We start from the raw sequence: 16,739 nt of genomic DNA, 5'->3' as shown, positions 1-16,739 counted from the left end.
TTGCTTAGTGATTACTGGAAAAGTCCTAATAAACGTTCTCTACCTTTCCCCCAAGGCTCTTAAGTCTCCAACTATGCAGAACTGTATGAACAAAGTAAGTTATAACATTTTGGTGTGCCTGAAACAGCCAAATGAATTTAGAGAAGAAAAAAAAAAAGAGTAACTATTCAATAAATTACAGCATTCCCCAGATTTCCATTTTCCCCTGAAGAAAAGCTACCCCCCCCCCCTGCCCTCAGAACTTACCACGATGGCCATGCCCATGCCTCAGACTTTTCAAGCAGTCACCAGTGGCCTTGCCCCAGGGTTGATGTTTACATCCCCTATCTTAAGTTCTCCAATTTGAGGCTCTCGGGTCTGCTCTGTCAACGTAGGCCTATCCCAGGTTTATTCCTAAAGAGCAAATTCCCTGCTAGGGGGCTCTAGGGTGTCTGAACTAGACTAACTCCCATGGAGTCCTAATGAGAGCTGCATTCTTAGAGATCCTATAAATTTTTGGGGGTACCAATGGATGGCCACCTCCTGTTCAGAAATAAATACACCCCTGTGTCTTTGGCAAAAGCAAGAATTTTTAAAACTCTTAAAACAGCATCTCTCTAGAAGAAAGGAAAATTAAACAAATTCTAAAATTCTAAGCATTTCTTCTATAGATTTTAGCCAAAAGAGCACAAAATTTAGCCCCAGTGCCAATCCTTGTGCCAACTTTAGATGTATATATATTTGAAACAAACAAAAACACAAGAATTTGTAAAACAAAAAACAGAAAAACAAAAAAACAAAAAAACACAGAACAATAAAGCAGGTTATTAACAGCAAAGGCAGAAGTCAAGAAACTTTGGTTCTGGTCCTTGTAACTGTCCCTCCAGCTGGTTACTAGGACTAGTCATTTAATCTTCCAGGGCTTGTTTACTTCCCTGATGAAATGACAGGGCTGGTGAGGCTGGTCTAAATATCTCTGCAACATTCTAAATTCTACTCAGTTTCATTAAATACATCTCTTCTAGGCAAAGTGTGGATATTTTTCCTTTATGACTCTTCACACTAAACATTATTCAACTACATTAAAGAGTTGATATCTTACTAAGGGTAAGCATGAGAAACAAGAAAGATTAATCTGTCTTGAACACAAAAACAAAGAAAGAAAAAGTGGGATGGAAATTAAACAAAGAAGAGACTTCTACTTCAACATTTCTACAGAATATGGATTACTTTACGTTTTGTACCCAGTTTTAAATTCTCTCCCTTAACCAAGAAACTGAAACAAGTAACAAATTCCAAACAAGAAACCCCACAGTCTTGGGCTGTGTTTGAGAGGAAGCACTGTGCCAAGTACAAACAGAAGTGCTGGCTCTTCTGCTTGCGGGCCCTGAAGCTACAGGAAAGCAGCTCAGGTGTTACACCCTGACCTACTAGACCTCAGACAGATCACTGAATGATCACACAGAACTGCCACGGAATATGCCATATCAAGTGAAAACCAGGTGCGGCTAAGTTGGGAAAATGATTTCAATATAATTTAGGTGAAAAATCAGGACAAAAAAAACTATACAAACGCTATGGCCACATCTATATAAATTCAGTTGATGAAAATACAAGAAAAATTTAAGTGATTTTGTCATATATCTCCTTTTTTCCACCTAAATTTTCTATAATTTTTTGCACACTTAAAATATTTAAAAACTGACCACTGGAGAAAAAATTGAGCAAACCTCAGTCTAATTTACATGATTCCTTTTAACCCAGTACTTAGTTAAAATAAGTGATCTTCCTCATTGCTTTTTTGTTTATATATAGAATTTTTTCCATGTCACAATTAAAAATATTTTTGGCTACCAACATTATAAGTCTGTTTCTAAATAACTTGGGTAAAGAATTCAGAAATCACGCTGGCAGAAATTGGGTCATTTTGTAAGATACTTATTTCTCAAACCAAAAGATGCTTTACCAAGTTTCCAAACTTTTCCTGGAAAGTGGCCTACAAGCAACGCTTACTGCCAAGTTCCTCACCTTCCCCAACCTTAGCAATCTACCAGCATCCTTTTTAGTTGCTGGCTAGGAAATCCCATGGACAGAGGAGCCTGGTGGGCTGCAGTCCATGGGGTTGCTAAGAGTCGGACACGACTGAGCGACTTCACTTTCATGCACTGGAGAAGGAAATGGCAACCCTCTCGTGTTCTTGCCTGGAAAATCCCAGGGACGGTGGAGCCTGGTGGGCTGCCGTCTATGGGGTCGCACAGAAGTCAGACATGACTAAAGCGACTTAGCAGCAGCAGCAGCAGGAACATCTTTGGTTTTGTAGGCAAAAGAGTTTCTGTCACAACTACTCAACTCTGCCACCATAAACCAGCCACAGACACTACATGAATGGATGAATGTGGCTACGTTTCAATAAAACTTACTTTACAAAAACAGGCAGTGGGCCACCTTTGGCCTGTGTGCAGTCATTTGTCAGTCTATGGTATACGCACACTAGAGAACATCCTTGGAGTTTGGAGAGACAACGAAAAGACCCGAAGGACTGCTTGCTCCTTCACAGGGAACGACCATCAGATCTTACTCTGACAGCCATACCAATCTTTAAGACTTCTATATTAATGAATTCCCCCCTGCAAAGTCAATGAATTGGTTCCTCAAATATAGCAGTTTTTAACCATGATATTGAGACACACACAGCTATGTGGAATGTGTTGCATTTACTAATAATACAAGACTGGTTTTCAAGTGATTTTTTTAAAATTTATTAAAGGGACAATCAGTCTTATCCCTCTAGCCAGCCTGGACCTGTACACAGCCCTGGATGTACCTGCAAGAGCGAAGAACTCATGCACAAACTGTTGAAGAGACTTCAAGCCCAGCCTTTTCCATCTGAAGATAACAAATCCACTCTCTGGCTAACACCTCAAATATGTCAGGTTTGGATCTGTTAGAGTCTTAATATTCATCAAAACATATATGAAGTCAAGGAAGATATATTTTCCTTTCATAAACTTTCACTGTTATCACAGAAAAACTTGAAAATGCATGAAAGATGAAATAAAAACTAAAAGACCCAATACTATCAAGGAGAAATAACTACTATTATCGTTTTGGCTCCTTTCCCGTCAAATCCTTTCTCTGTGTAGATCAGAAAAACAAAATGCTTTCAGTAAGATTCCTCTCTACTTTCTTCATGAAATATTATATTATAAGCACTATCCTATATTATTAACTGTCTCAAAATATGATTTTTAATGTATTAAAAATCCATCAAATAGATGGACTATAAATATTTAAGTTTCTCCCCTACTGTTGGATATTTACATCATCTATTTTTTATACTATTACATGAAAAGTTGAAAATAATCCCATGGAAGCTTATGAAACTAATATTTTATATTTATGTATTTGACAGCAGGTATGCTCGGAGGGATTGGGGGCAGGAGGAGAAGGGGACGACAGAGGAGAAGATGGCTGGAAGGCATCACCGACTTGATGAACATGAGTTTGAGTGAGCTCCGGGAGTTGGTGATGGACAGGGAGGCCTGGTGTGCTGTGATTCATGGGGTCGCAAAGAGTCGGACACAACTGAGTGACTGAACTGAACTGATTCCCTAAAACAAAGTTATACTCTGGAGCCCTTCAGATCAAGGCACATCAGAATACACATCAGTGACCACAGGGAGAGGTATATCCCTCAGGCGCGGGCTCAGGAGCACTGGACCCACGACTAGAAAACAGGCCATCTGAGTCCTTGAAATTCTTTATTAAAGGCAGATGAGGTAGTAGAGATAACCGACATGACAAGTGGGGCCCAAGTGAGATGGTATCACAGAACTGAGCCTTGATTGCTCTCTCTGTAACACCCAACAGAGGAAAATTGTTTTGACTTGACTGCTATTATTAAAATTGTGCAGGAGAGAGAATGTTAAAAAGCTGGTGGCAGATGTTTCATTTATAGCATATAATAAATTTGTGAGATATTCACTTTGATATAGAAGGTCAACTAATTGGTCTTTTTCCCCTGAGCAAATGAAAGACAGCTGTCTGCTGAGTGTTTTCTCCGCAGGGAACGATGGGGCAGAATGTCAAAAAAAACACATGTGAATGTCAGCCTGGTAACAGCAGCAGCATGGTATGTTTCCAATAGTGGCCAAGGGTTATGAAACCTCTAGAGCCTTAAGGAGTAGAATCCACCTGTACTTCCCTTTATCTAGCTGTCAATCAGAGAACTAAAACAAATTATTAATCTAATTCATATAATTTATAATACTAGAAACTTTCCCTCATAAATTGTCTGCTCTGAAACAAGCCAAACAGGAACATGAGATAACTTAGTGGAGAGAGGGAGTCACAGCGGCCCTCTTGAGCTATGTATTTTTGAAAGGTCCATGAAATAATGCCATTTACAATAATATGGATGGATATAGAGATTATTATACTAAGTGAAGGAAGTCAGAGAAAGACAAATACCGTATGATTTCATTTATATGTGGAATCTAAAATATGGCAAAATGAATTTATTTGCAAAATAGAAAAAGACACATAGACACAGAAAACAAACTTACAGTAATCAAAGAGGAAAGGGGGTAAGGGGATAAATTAGGAGTTTGGGATTAGCAGACACCAACTACTACATATAAAATAGATAAACAACAAAGTTTTACTGTATAGCACAGAGGACTATATTCAATACCCTATAATAAACCATAATGGAAAAGAATATGAAAAAGAATGTAGAGATATATGTATAACTAAATCACTTTGCTGTACACCAGAACCTAACACAACACTATAAATCAATTACACTCCAATTTTAAAAAATAATAAAGAGAGAAAAATAAAATAAAAAAGCTCCAGTTCAGATGTCAGTTTCCAAATTGAAAGATATGAAGTACAAGACTCTTGAGAGTCCCTTGGACTGCAAGGGGATCAAACCAGTCAATACTAAAGGAATCAGTCCTGAATATTCATTGGAAGGACTGATGCTGAAGCTTCAATACTCTGGCCACCTGATGCAAAAAAATGACTTATTAGAAAAGACCCTGATGCTGGGAAAGATTGAGGGCAGGAGGAGAAGGAGATGGCAGAGGATGAGGTGGTTGGATGGCATCACCGACTCGATGGACATGAGTTTGAGCAAGCTCCGGGAGTTGGTGATGGACAGGAAAGCCTGGCTTGCTGCAGTCCATGGGGTCGCAAAGAGTAGGACACAACTGAGCAACTGAACTGACTGACTGATGAAGTAAAAGGAATGTATATGTATTTTATAAAATATATAAAACACAGCAAAATTAAGTCTGAGCCAATCAAGGTAATACAACAATGTTCATCTTTAACTTAAACATGGGAAAAGGAACATTTCTAATTAAAATCTGAATCTAACACTGAACAGTTGACCCTTGAACAATATGCAGATTAAGCCCAGTGTAATTTATAGGTGGCCCTCCATATCCATGGTTCCTCCACATCCACAAACTCAACCAACTAGGGGCTATGTAGTACTGCCGCATTTACTAATGAAAAACACGTATAAGTGGTCCCATACGCAGTTCAAACACGTGTTATTCAAGGATTAACTGCATTGACCTATGGAATTTTTAGAAAGAAGATTATTTTTTGTACCTGACAAAGATTTGCATGAACAGGCCACAAAATTCTTTTCGTGTCTATGCCACACGATCTTTGGATATGCAAATTGAAAAAAGACTAAAGATACGCCTCTCGAAACCACGAGAAGAATCAAGTTATGTGTAAATTTGTCAAATATGGGAAGTAACCACTATCACCTCACACTGAGCACACTGGAAAGAGCTTTAGTCAGTGCTTCTGGATGGTGCGGGTGACCAACAGACCCGTGGGAAAGAAACACTAAATGTCCAACACCACAGAGTTAACTGTCACAGAATCTGATCACAAACAACGCCTACAGGCCTACTCAGAAATACGCTTCTCAAGACCCAAGTCAAGTTTGTGGGAAGTGTAGGCAAGGACACAGCACACACACTTACCTTACCAGTGCATCTGGTTTGCTTAGCTGGTTATTAGGAATACAGTTTTCCATTAAGTCCTTGTGTGCACTTGGGCTCTTGCTAGTGCATTTCTGCTTCTTCTCGTTTTTACTAGATGAGGAAGGGATGCTCCCGTTTGTGGCGCTGTGACTTCGAGGTGAGGAGTTCACCACGCCACTGGCATTTTTGTAGTTTTTTGAGGAAGCAGTGCAGGAGTCCTCTTTCAAGAGATTTTCTGTACTTCCCACAAGATCATTATTTAATCTTTTACTGTTGATATGGTTTTCCATATACTCAATTTCTTGTATTTTAGAGTCTACAGGTTGTAGAATATTGTTGTTATTTATTCCAAGGTTGTGTTTTTTGGCATCTTTGTCTTTTTCTTTCCCTTTTTCTCGGTATTCTATCTCTGGCAAAGTTGTAGAGAGTTTTTTGTTGGCTGGGATACCTCCGTTGTGGTGTATGAGGATTGAGGAATCCATATCAGGTAATCCTTTGGCTGCTACAATACCAAAAACAAACCAACAAGCAAAAAAAAACCCACACTGGAATATTTAGTTGTAAAAATCCAAAATGGATGGATTCAACAAACGGTGTCATCTACACTTAGAAGCGCACTGCATTGAGCTGCCAACCGATTCAGAAGCAAGAACCACACCACACTGTGCTAACTTCAAGAAGCAAAGCCAAATAAATTTGATAAGCTGCACATTTAGAAAATCATCATCATTTCAAAACACCACGTCATTAAAGTTCTGACCTTGAAAAGAATATGAGGATTTTACAACTAAGTCATACCTCATTTATCAGTCAAATCAAACTTGTCTATCACTGGGGTGACAGGACATAGGCAGATCATAATCTTAAAGGTCACATTTAAAAAATGCTTGGATTAAACAAAGTTAATAACTTTACTGAAAAGATAGATTAAATGAAACAAACAGGTGTGATGTTAGCATACAGGGCACCTATCCTTTGTCTTGCTTCTATCGTTAAAGTAATAAGAAGTCTGTTATCATTTACTAGGCCACTTTACAATGAATTTTCTGTATAGGTCTACATATTCAAACTTGACAAAGCGCACTTGAAGAGATAATTTTGCACCACACCAGAGAACAAGATTTTGTCATGTATCAACTAAAAACAAAAACCAAAGAAAACTGGTACTGCTGTCTGTTCACTTATTGAATTGGTTACATATTTATTAAAGAGGCTGTATTAGAAAAAGGTCATTCTAAGATCCATGTTGCATTATACAAACCATTTAAAATAAGACCTAGCCATGTTTGCTCTATTCAGAAGAATTCTGATTTGTAAAACAATTCTGTGTTTACATCTCTATCTGGCTTATACTTGGCTTGCTACAATTACAAATGCACATAGTTACATATACTATTGTCACTGAGAATAAATATTTTAAAATCTTCATAACAAATAAATATTAAAATAGAAAATAAACTGTAAAAGGAAATGAAATAAATTTTAAAAATAAACATATTTAAAAGCACATGGACACTAGGCAGAAAACATCATACATATTCTATATTTCATGACGAAGTAAAGCAACAGTCCTAAAAAGGAACACCAGAAAACACTAAAAGCCATGGTAACTTCCCAAAGCCCTAGCAACTTTTCTGAAAAAATACTACTGACAAACAAACTACTAACTAACCTACTGAGCCAACAGCTTTAGAGTAAAGACCTACCTTCCTCGGCCTCTTTTTCTTGCTTCTGTAGCATCTGTTGCTCTGGAGGGAGGGCTTGTTGAAGAAGCTGCATGTAAAATTCGTTCTCTTTTTGCACTTCTTTTTGCTTCCTCAACCGCATTTTGTAGCTTACATAACTTTTGAAGCCAAAGCCCAAAGTCACCACAGGGTATCCAATACTAGAAAGAAGACAATTCTGCCAGTAAATTGTAAGTTAAGAAAACAAGCAACACATGCATCCAGCACATGAGGACCCTATGACTGATTCATCATTATAGATGATGATAATAGCTGAGCATTCAGTAAACACATGTAAATATGTCTGTTGTGGACATCAGGCAGCTAGCACGCAGAACAAACCCCTGTGGAACAGCAGGACCGTTGGACCATAAGAAGCTGCCCATTAGGCCCTGGCAATCTTCAAATACACTCAAGAAGTTACCACAGGGACAGTTGGATACAGTGGCTAAAGTCTTTGATTAACATGGAACCTGCCTCATGCATGGTTAGGACTTAGGGATCTGTATGTTTTTAAGAACTAAAAAGGTAGAGATTTTATGAGTGATCATAAGTAAACATTGCAAGCGTTAAACACATCATTTGGTTTTCAATACTAGAAGGCAGGGTCAAATTCAGGTGACTCATCTTCTTGCTGCCTGAGAAATGTCTATCACTAGCTATTTCTGGAAAATTAGTTCATAAACACTCTATCAAACATAAATTAAGAATCGTTTAACCAAGTATCTGATATTTTGAGAGCCAACGTTTGGTTTGCACCAACAAATTAAACCAGCTGTACTTACAACTCTAATCTCTGGGACAAAAAGTTGAAATATTTTCATTCAAGCCATCAGTCTAATATTGTTTCAAAGCCTCTGAAAACATTGTCAAAACTTTTCTTAAGCTTCATTAATGCTGTTATTTAGTTGCTAAGTCATGTCTGACTCTCTTGAGACCCCACAGACTATGTAGCCTGCCAGGCTCCTCTGTCCATGGGATTTCCTAAGCAAGAATACTGGAGTGGGTTGTTATTTTCTTCTCCAGGGGCTCTTCCCAACCCAGGGATCGAACCTGCGTCTCCTGCATCTCCTGCATTGCAAGAGGATTCTTTACGGCCACCAGGGAAGTCTCATTAACATTAAAACATAATTTATCAATTATAATTAGTCTAAATGTGATCACACCACAAATTTATAGTGACAAGCGTATTGACCAAGTCTATTTAATTCACTTTTTTGTGAAGATTTTAAACATATTGGTAACTATTTTTTGGTTGTTGATTCCTATTTGTTTTGGTTTCTGCCATAAATATTAGCAAAAATTGGTATATTTAAAAGATACGTACATTAAGTGGTGATTTCTACAATAGATATAAACAAAAATCAAGATTATTTTAAAAAAATGTTTCATGGTTTAAGGTTAAAAATAATAGTCCTTAAAAATTATTAATAACATTAACTTGCTTTTGTAAACATGCAAAGGAAATTTTAAAATCATTTAAGCTCCATGAAATAGTCATATATTTCATCAAGGCTTTTTGGAATCATTATCTGATTACAATAAAAACAGATAACAAGTATCAGACACCTATGTACATGGACCTAATTAAACACTTCACATATATCACCTCATTTCATCTTTCCCATGACACCCCATGAGACAGCTTCCCAATACACAGGTAAGAGAACTAAGGCTTAGAGAGAGTGACAAGTCCAAAGCACAAAGCTGTTAGGGCCACAGCTGGGATTCAAACACTCATCTCCCTGATTAGAGGGCTCATGTTCTTTACCACACCATGTTACGTTGTCTTCTGAATTCATATAGTATCTCTAAGAAAAAATTTACAATTAAATTTACCATTCTACATTGAAAACACTGAACTGGATTACAGATTAAGAATATACATAATACTCACCAGTGAGCAGCAAATGGGCGACAAAGGTCTACATGAAAATTTTTGAGATCTTTAAATCTAATTGCTGCTTCAATATAAACAAAGAGTATCCAGAGGGATACTGTGGGCAAACACACTCCCCTTTCTGTGGGAAAGCAGCAGAGAGACAAGCATCAATGAAACATTAACTAATATAACAGATGGGTTGTTTGGGAGACTGGTTCAACTACAGTAACTTTCATTTAAGACTTTGAAACTAATTAAAACGCAATTTGATCCAAATTGAAAGCTTTCATATGACAAAACATGCTATGGAATCATAGACAAAAATAAAAACTAGTATTCTGGCAGAAAATATTTACAACATATGTAAAACAAAGAAATCATAGCCCTAGCATACAAAGACCTCCTACAAATCAATAAAAAAGGCAACTGAAGAAAAAAATTTGGAAGTTATAAAAGAAAAAAAAGTGTGTGTGTGTGCACTCAGTAACTCAGTTACAGACAGTTAAAAAACATGTGAAAACATGTCAACTTCCTTACTGATTAGGGGGATAAAAATTTTTAAATGAGACTCGATTATTTTAACCTATCAGATAAAGCCAAAATTTTAAAGATGGGTAACAGTACAGGGAAGATGTGTGAACGGCTTCCCTCTCATTCTTAGCAAGAATATAAATTGGGGTAACTTTCTTATAAGCCAATTTGGCAGTATAATGAAAAATACTTATACCTTTGACCCAGAAATTCCAATTCCAGGAATCTACTCTATAGACATATAAAAGAGCCCTGGGATAAATGTATAAGAATGTTCAATGTATTATTTGCAATAGCAAAAACTAGAATTTAGAATTAACTTAAATGCCTATCAATAGGAACTGCTGAATTATAATAAATCTATATAATGAAATATGATGCAGCTTTTCAAAAGGATTAAGACCTGTATTACCACAGAATGATATGTAAAAAAACAATTTTTAAAGAATGAATTACAGCACTAAGAAATGTTTCTGACATTCAAGTATTATTCAAAAAAGCTTTTTTCTTAACTACAGGCTCATATTCCTTTTGTAATTAAAAACAATTTTCAACAGAGGAAAAAACAATTTGCAATAGAATAAACAAGACTCAAATAATCAGATAATTCTCACTGGGTTTTAGAATCAAAGTCCATAGGCTGGGTCCACCTGTGTCAGGACACGACTAGTAGTGGGTATTTTATGAAGATGGAACAAAAGACATGAGATCTGTAACTCTGGAAAGATCCCCTTTGAAAGTGTATACAGCAAGCCAGTTAAAGAAGAGACAAATGGAGGGAAAACTCAGTGACCTGAAGAACTAGATGGCTTTTTTCTAAGACTCTTTGGATTGGATGAAACAGAAGAAAAATTACAGAAAAATTAGTCCCAAAGATTAGTTCCACTTAGTCCAACTTCCTCATTTTATGGAAGAGTAAAGTGAGGCCCAGAGTTTATATAAACTGTGTCCAAATTCACAGACACAATACTGAATCTGCTTCTAAGGAGAATTCAAGTCCCCACAGACCTAGTCCATAAGATGAGAAGACAAGCAAAGTCCTGTGAAAACAGCTAACGGTTTCAACCATTCTTATAGATTTAATAAACCAAAAAAAGGGTATTTTTGCAAGGTAGGAAGACAAAAGTCAATCCTTAGAATTATCCATTTTCAAATTCATTTCAAAATACATTTAAAAAAATTTACATTCTGTAAATATCTAATTTCTCTATTAATTTCTGAAGTTATCATAAACTAAATAAGCATATTACAGGAAAAATAGAAAAATTTGGACAAATTATTCATATTTCTACATCTAAATAAATAAAACCACACTGAAAATATTTCTGAACTAGTTTAATAGTTATGTTGTACATACAGTTTTACATCCTGTTTTCTCCCTCTTAACAACAAGGAAAAAATTAATGACGTAATATTTTCATGCTCTTGTGGCAATACATAGTTTCATCAACCATTCCTAACATTCTTTTTTAAAATGTTAAATTTTAACAACGAAAGAGAAATTAATCCCAACCTATAAAAACTGCACTCATATTTACTGGGCCTAATAAGAACACAGGGTTTGTTCTGTTTGCTTGCTAACCACTCCGAATTAAAATGCGCTTCATAACTTAGGTATTCCAACATGCATTTCTGAGCCTAGAGCTAAAGAGAGACCAATATCATTTATTATATTAGCTTCACTGCTGCCTTGTGGGCCACCCACTGAATTCCAATAGGTTCTAATAATAGTTACATGAGTAGCTTTTTCCTCAACTAATAAGACACTATTAAAGCAACTTAGAAAATCATTATAGTTCATCAGAGTCACAGATTATTTGAGCTGGAAGGTTCCCTTAATTATTATCTAGATCACTCCACCCTCATATGACAGAAAAGAAGCTGAGACCTAGAGAGAATAAGTGTAAATGGCAACTCACTCGAAACTGAAGCCCAGGACAAGAAAATACAAGTAAAACCCGGTATATAGAAAAATCACTTTAACTAGAGGAAAGCAGACTAGGAAGAAGCACGCTAGCTTATAAATTCAGTCAGATATGAGGGAGTGCTAAAGACGGAGAAAACCATGCTCACAGCAGATACTTAAAAAATACAGCTGAATCGTGTCTCCTAACATGGGACAACATCATCCTTCTAGCATTTAGAGAAGAGGATGAATGCTGCTCCAGAGAGCTTTTACTAGTTGGTGCTCTTTCAGTGGTCAAAATGCTACAGGTTACAGCTGGGCCTAGGAATCAAGTTTCATGCAGCTTTTGCAGACAAGTGCGACATCCCCACATGTCTGTGAGCCAGTCCTCACATCCCCATGTGTCCTATGCACAGGCTTTGTAGTGGACTGGAGTTATTAAAACATTTCATCTCATCTTAGTTTGTAATAGCATAAGAATAGCTCTAAGAAGGGAGGTGACTATGTAGTTCCACTCAAGCCAGAACACACCTGAAATGTACATTGTGGTTTAGAGAGCCACTAAGAACTAGGGAGACCAAAATGGTGAAAGTGCTTAAAATAACATACAAGGAAAAGCTGATGGAATCAGAGACGCTTTGTCTACAGAAAAGAACACAAGAGGATATGACAGTGTGTTTTAGTCTAAAGAAATGTTAACATGGATGGACCAGGACACCTATTCAGTGTCGCTCTAACACAAGGGTCTAATGTTTGGATTAGAGGGATGGTCTGTAAGCCTGCTGAAACTGAAAAAAAAATGTATTCCCTATATTCCCATATATTTTTCTGGAGAAAGCACTTTACCAACTCGAAGTGATCAGTGCACCACAAAACAGTCAAGATATCCTGGGTCAAAAGGGTAAGAAGGAAAATTCTGGCTCAGTACGAGAAAGAATTTTCTATTCCAATTGCCCCAAAACAACACTAGTAAGTTTCTTGTCACTGTAGATTTTCAATCAGAGATTAAAACACCATGTACCAGCAATGCTGTGGGGATTCTTATACTAAGTAAGGGTTCAACTAAATGACTTCTGACATTCCTTTTAATGCTGAAGCTGCAGGAACATTTTTCTTGTTTGGCACATGGCTGTCTTCAAGTCTACCTAAATAATAATTGCTTCAATTTTTAAAAAAATATGGATACTTCATAATGAGAGTTGGTAACTGAAATGCCTACAATCAAAACATCAAATCATAAAGGCTTAAACTTTTAATAAAAAAGAAATACACTTTAAAGGTATATTATAATCTATTATGAAAAGGGATCTTTAATGTCCACATTAAACTCAATTCTAAATAATTTATTCAAGGAAATCACCTTTTAGAAGTTTGAATCTAAGATTTCAATCCATCTAAGAAACCATTAAGACTTACCTGTGTGCCATACGTATTGAACCCACACATATGTACTAGCAGCAAAAAAAAGCCATTGAATGGGTATAAATAGCAGACATATTATATTTGACGTGAATGCTACACAAACAAAAAATACTGAGAAGGCCTAAAGGGAAAGACAAAATAAAAAGCACATATTAGAACTTGTTCATTTCAAACAGAGATTATTAAAACCACGTTGAACAAAATCTCTGAAGCTGCTATGCAATAACTACAGAGCAAGTTAAAATAGAAAATTTTAAATATTTAAAATCACTCATATAAAAAGATGTGGTTAATTCAGCATTGAAGAATAATCCCATTTATGGCCTCAAATCATGAAGAATTGGACCAGAACAAATTGAGGTTGATTCACAATGAGTTTATTTAGACTCCACAGGTGGGTTACCTAAAAGAAACAGAATTTAACACAGAAAATTCTCCTCTTTCCTCACAAAACATTACTAAATAGCCTCATTCTTAAAGGACAGGCTGTTGGAGCACAGATGAAACACAACCGTGGTTAAGAAGAGCACGGATGTCCAACAGTGCAGCTTCCTCTGGACACATCATTATCTACTGTTAACAGGACACAGCCCGAAACCATCTTTTCAAGGCATGGATCTGCTCTGACCAGAGTACCAGGCCTGGGTAGAAGAGTTACAGGTTTAAGATGTGACTCTGGAACACAACACAACTACAGGTCAATCAAGGGAGCAAGTCCAGGCCTGTGCCCTTGCTCTAATCCAGCAGTTCTCAAAACATGGTCTGGGGATCCCTGGGGATTTCTGAGATCCTTTCAGAAGTCTTCCAAGTAAAATAATTTCATAATAATACTAAGGCATTATCTCTTTAACACTCATTTACTCAGGAGTATGGTGGTATCTTCTAGAATACATGACATTGATATTCATTGACTAAAATCATTGATTACATAATACATGATATTGGTAATAACTGAGTTTAGAAGTGGATATGAAAATCAGCTGTCTTCTATTAAGCCAGACATTAGAGAGGTTTTCAAAAATGTAGTCAATCTTTTAATTTCTTTTTTGTTTTGGAAAATATAGTTCAGTTCAGTTCAGTTCAGTCGCTCAGTCATGTCCGACTCTTTGTGACCCCATGAATTGAAGCACGCCAGGCCTCCCTGTCCATCACCAACTCCTGGAGTTTACTCAGACTCATGTTCATCGAGTCAGTGATGCCATCCAGCCATCTCATCCTCTGCCGTCCCCTTCTCCTCCTGGCCCCAATCCCTCCCAGCATCAGAGTCTTTTTCAATGAGTCAACTCTTCACATGAGGTGGCCAAAGTACTGGAGTTTCAGCTTTAGCATCATTCCCTCCAAAGAAATCCCAGGGCTGATCTCCTTCAGAATGGACTGGATGGATCTCCTTGTAGTCCAAGGGACTCTCAAGAGTCTTCTCCAACACCACAGTTAGGCTTTCATTTTAAGTTTTAATGTGTATTAACATGTAATGGGTTTATTACAGCTATTTTAAGTAATTTAAGTATTAAATTTTCATTTTAAATTTTATTTTAAATAAAATTTTAAATTTTTAAATTAAATAAGAATCAAAATTTTTCCTAGACTTAATTTCTAATATAGTAAATATGGATAAATGTAACCCACACAAATAAAAGCCTTCTGGAGTCTTCAATAGCTGTTAACAGTGTAAAGTGTCTTAAGCACAAAAAGTTTGAGAACCACTGTTCTAACTCTAACCCAATCCCTAAGCCAGAGGCTTCAGAGGTACTTCAGAGTAGAGCTGGGCAGGTAATTACTGCTTCCCCTGCTACTCTGCCTCTCCCTCCTGAAAGCCTCCCTCCCTCCCCTTCTTTTCACTGGAATGGGCAAGGAGGAGGGAGTGTAATGATCTGATCAGTGGATTTAGACAAAGTGGCCTGAAAGGGCAGTTTCAGCCCACAGACCCTATTAGCTCAATACAGTCACCTAAGTGTTGCTCATAAAATCTACTTTAAACAGTTTTACTAGCAGTTATTGAAGACTTTCTTAGAAGGGTAATTAAATCCTTTATACTTGAAAAACATGTATTAATAAACATACCAGTCCCTGGTATCTGAAGGAATCATAAACGCTTCTGATGAAAAGCCAAAATGGCCATAGGTACTCAAATCTGAATTCCAGGACAAAATCTGCCAGGAGGACAAGTGCCCACACCACCAGGAACTTCAGGTATAAAAATGTACTGCAAAATATAAAAATAAAGAATTCAAGGTCATTGGTGAAGAACTAGAAAATGAAAATGCACTACTTTATTTAAAAGAGAAAAAATATCTTCCTATACTATGAAAACAATGGAGATAAAAGACAAAAAGAGATGCTGCCCTGGCCCATGTAAATTTTAAAAGCTCTGGTGTTCATTCTGAGACCCACAACTATCAAAATAAGATGATGACCCAAAATACTTAATTCCATTTAAGATGGAAAAAGCCCATTTAAATTTCACAACTATTTTAAAATGTGCTAAGTGTCTGACTTCAAAATACTGCAACACTCTCAAAATTACAGCTTTCAAGATGTTCGTCATTAGAAGAAATGTCATGGTTGAGCAGCTTCAAATTTGCTGTTTCCCCACCCCTCTGCATCTGTTTGAAGTCTTTGAAATTCTTGATGCGCATCCCTACATGCTTGAAGAATTCTGTATTTCCCCCCCTCTTTCTCCTCTTGCCTCTCTCTATCTGCATTAACCGAACAAAAACCAAATAACTTCCCCAAACAGACAGACATTAATTTAGGAAGCAGATGCCAATCACTTCTAAAGGCCATGAGGGTATCAAAATGTACACTAAAGGAAAAACCGTGAAGGATCCCAGCACTGCCCTAGGTGAGATACTGATGTGTCCCACTTCCCTTTGGACTTTTGTGAAGTAGGAACACACTTTGATAAGCCAGTCAGAACACCTATCTAACCACTGTAGAATCGCAAAGCAAAGTAAGGGCCTGGATTAAAAAAAAAACACTTTTCATATAATCTAAAATCCCATTCTTCGAATTCATTAGTTGTATTAAAGATAATGAAGCTTTCAAACTATGCCTATTAATAAGTCTCTAAGGTCTTTAAGTCTAAGGTCTTTAGTCTGGTCAGTTCTAGAGCAGGTTAAATATAGGTATTTAAAAAAAAGATTTTCCAAGATATTCAGGTCGGAAATGCCTAAATTCAGTTTGACTTGGGCTATAGCTTTGCATGGTGTTCTGCAACAGAAACATTTCAATACTGCTGTGATTAAATCAGCTGTTTGAATATACACCATGAACAATAAATCAAGACT

At 36.8% G+C, this 16,739-nt stretch overlaps 1 protein-coding gene across 1 annotated transcript in view; it reads right to left on the bottom strand.

Annotated features, from left to right (window-relative positions):
* MACO1 (macoilin 1) overlaps positions 1–16,739 on the bottom strand; it is a 65,716-nt gene that overhangs the window by 35,625 nt on the left and 13,352 nt on the right. The window contains exons 2-6 of the mRNA XM_070383125.1: positions 15,514–15,655; positions 13,447–13,573; positions 9,609–9,732; positions 7,694–7,872; positions 5,988–6,489 (exon numbers count right to left, since the gene is read on the bottom strand). Of these exons, the coding sequence (XP_070239226.1) occupies positions 5,988–6,489; positions 7,694–7,872; positions 9,609–9,732; positions 13,447–13,573; positions 15,514–15,655 (1,074 nt within the window). The remainder of the gene's footprint in view (positions 1–5,987; positions 6,490–7,693; positions 7,873–9,608; positions 9,733–13,446; positions 13,574–15,513; positions 15,656–16,739) is intronic.

The sequence above is a fragment of the Bos mutus genome, chromosome 2 (genome assembly GCF_027580195.1).
Source record: "Bos mutus isolate GX-2022 chromosome 2, NWIPB_WYAK_1.1, whole genome shotgun sequence".
NCBI classification, from domain to species: domain Eukaryota; kingdom Metazoa; phylum Chordata; class Mammalia; order Artiodactyla; family Bovidae; genus Bos; species Bos mutus.
This window is presented reverse-complemented; position numbering and strand designations above follow the sequence as displayed.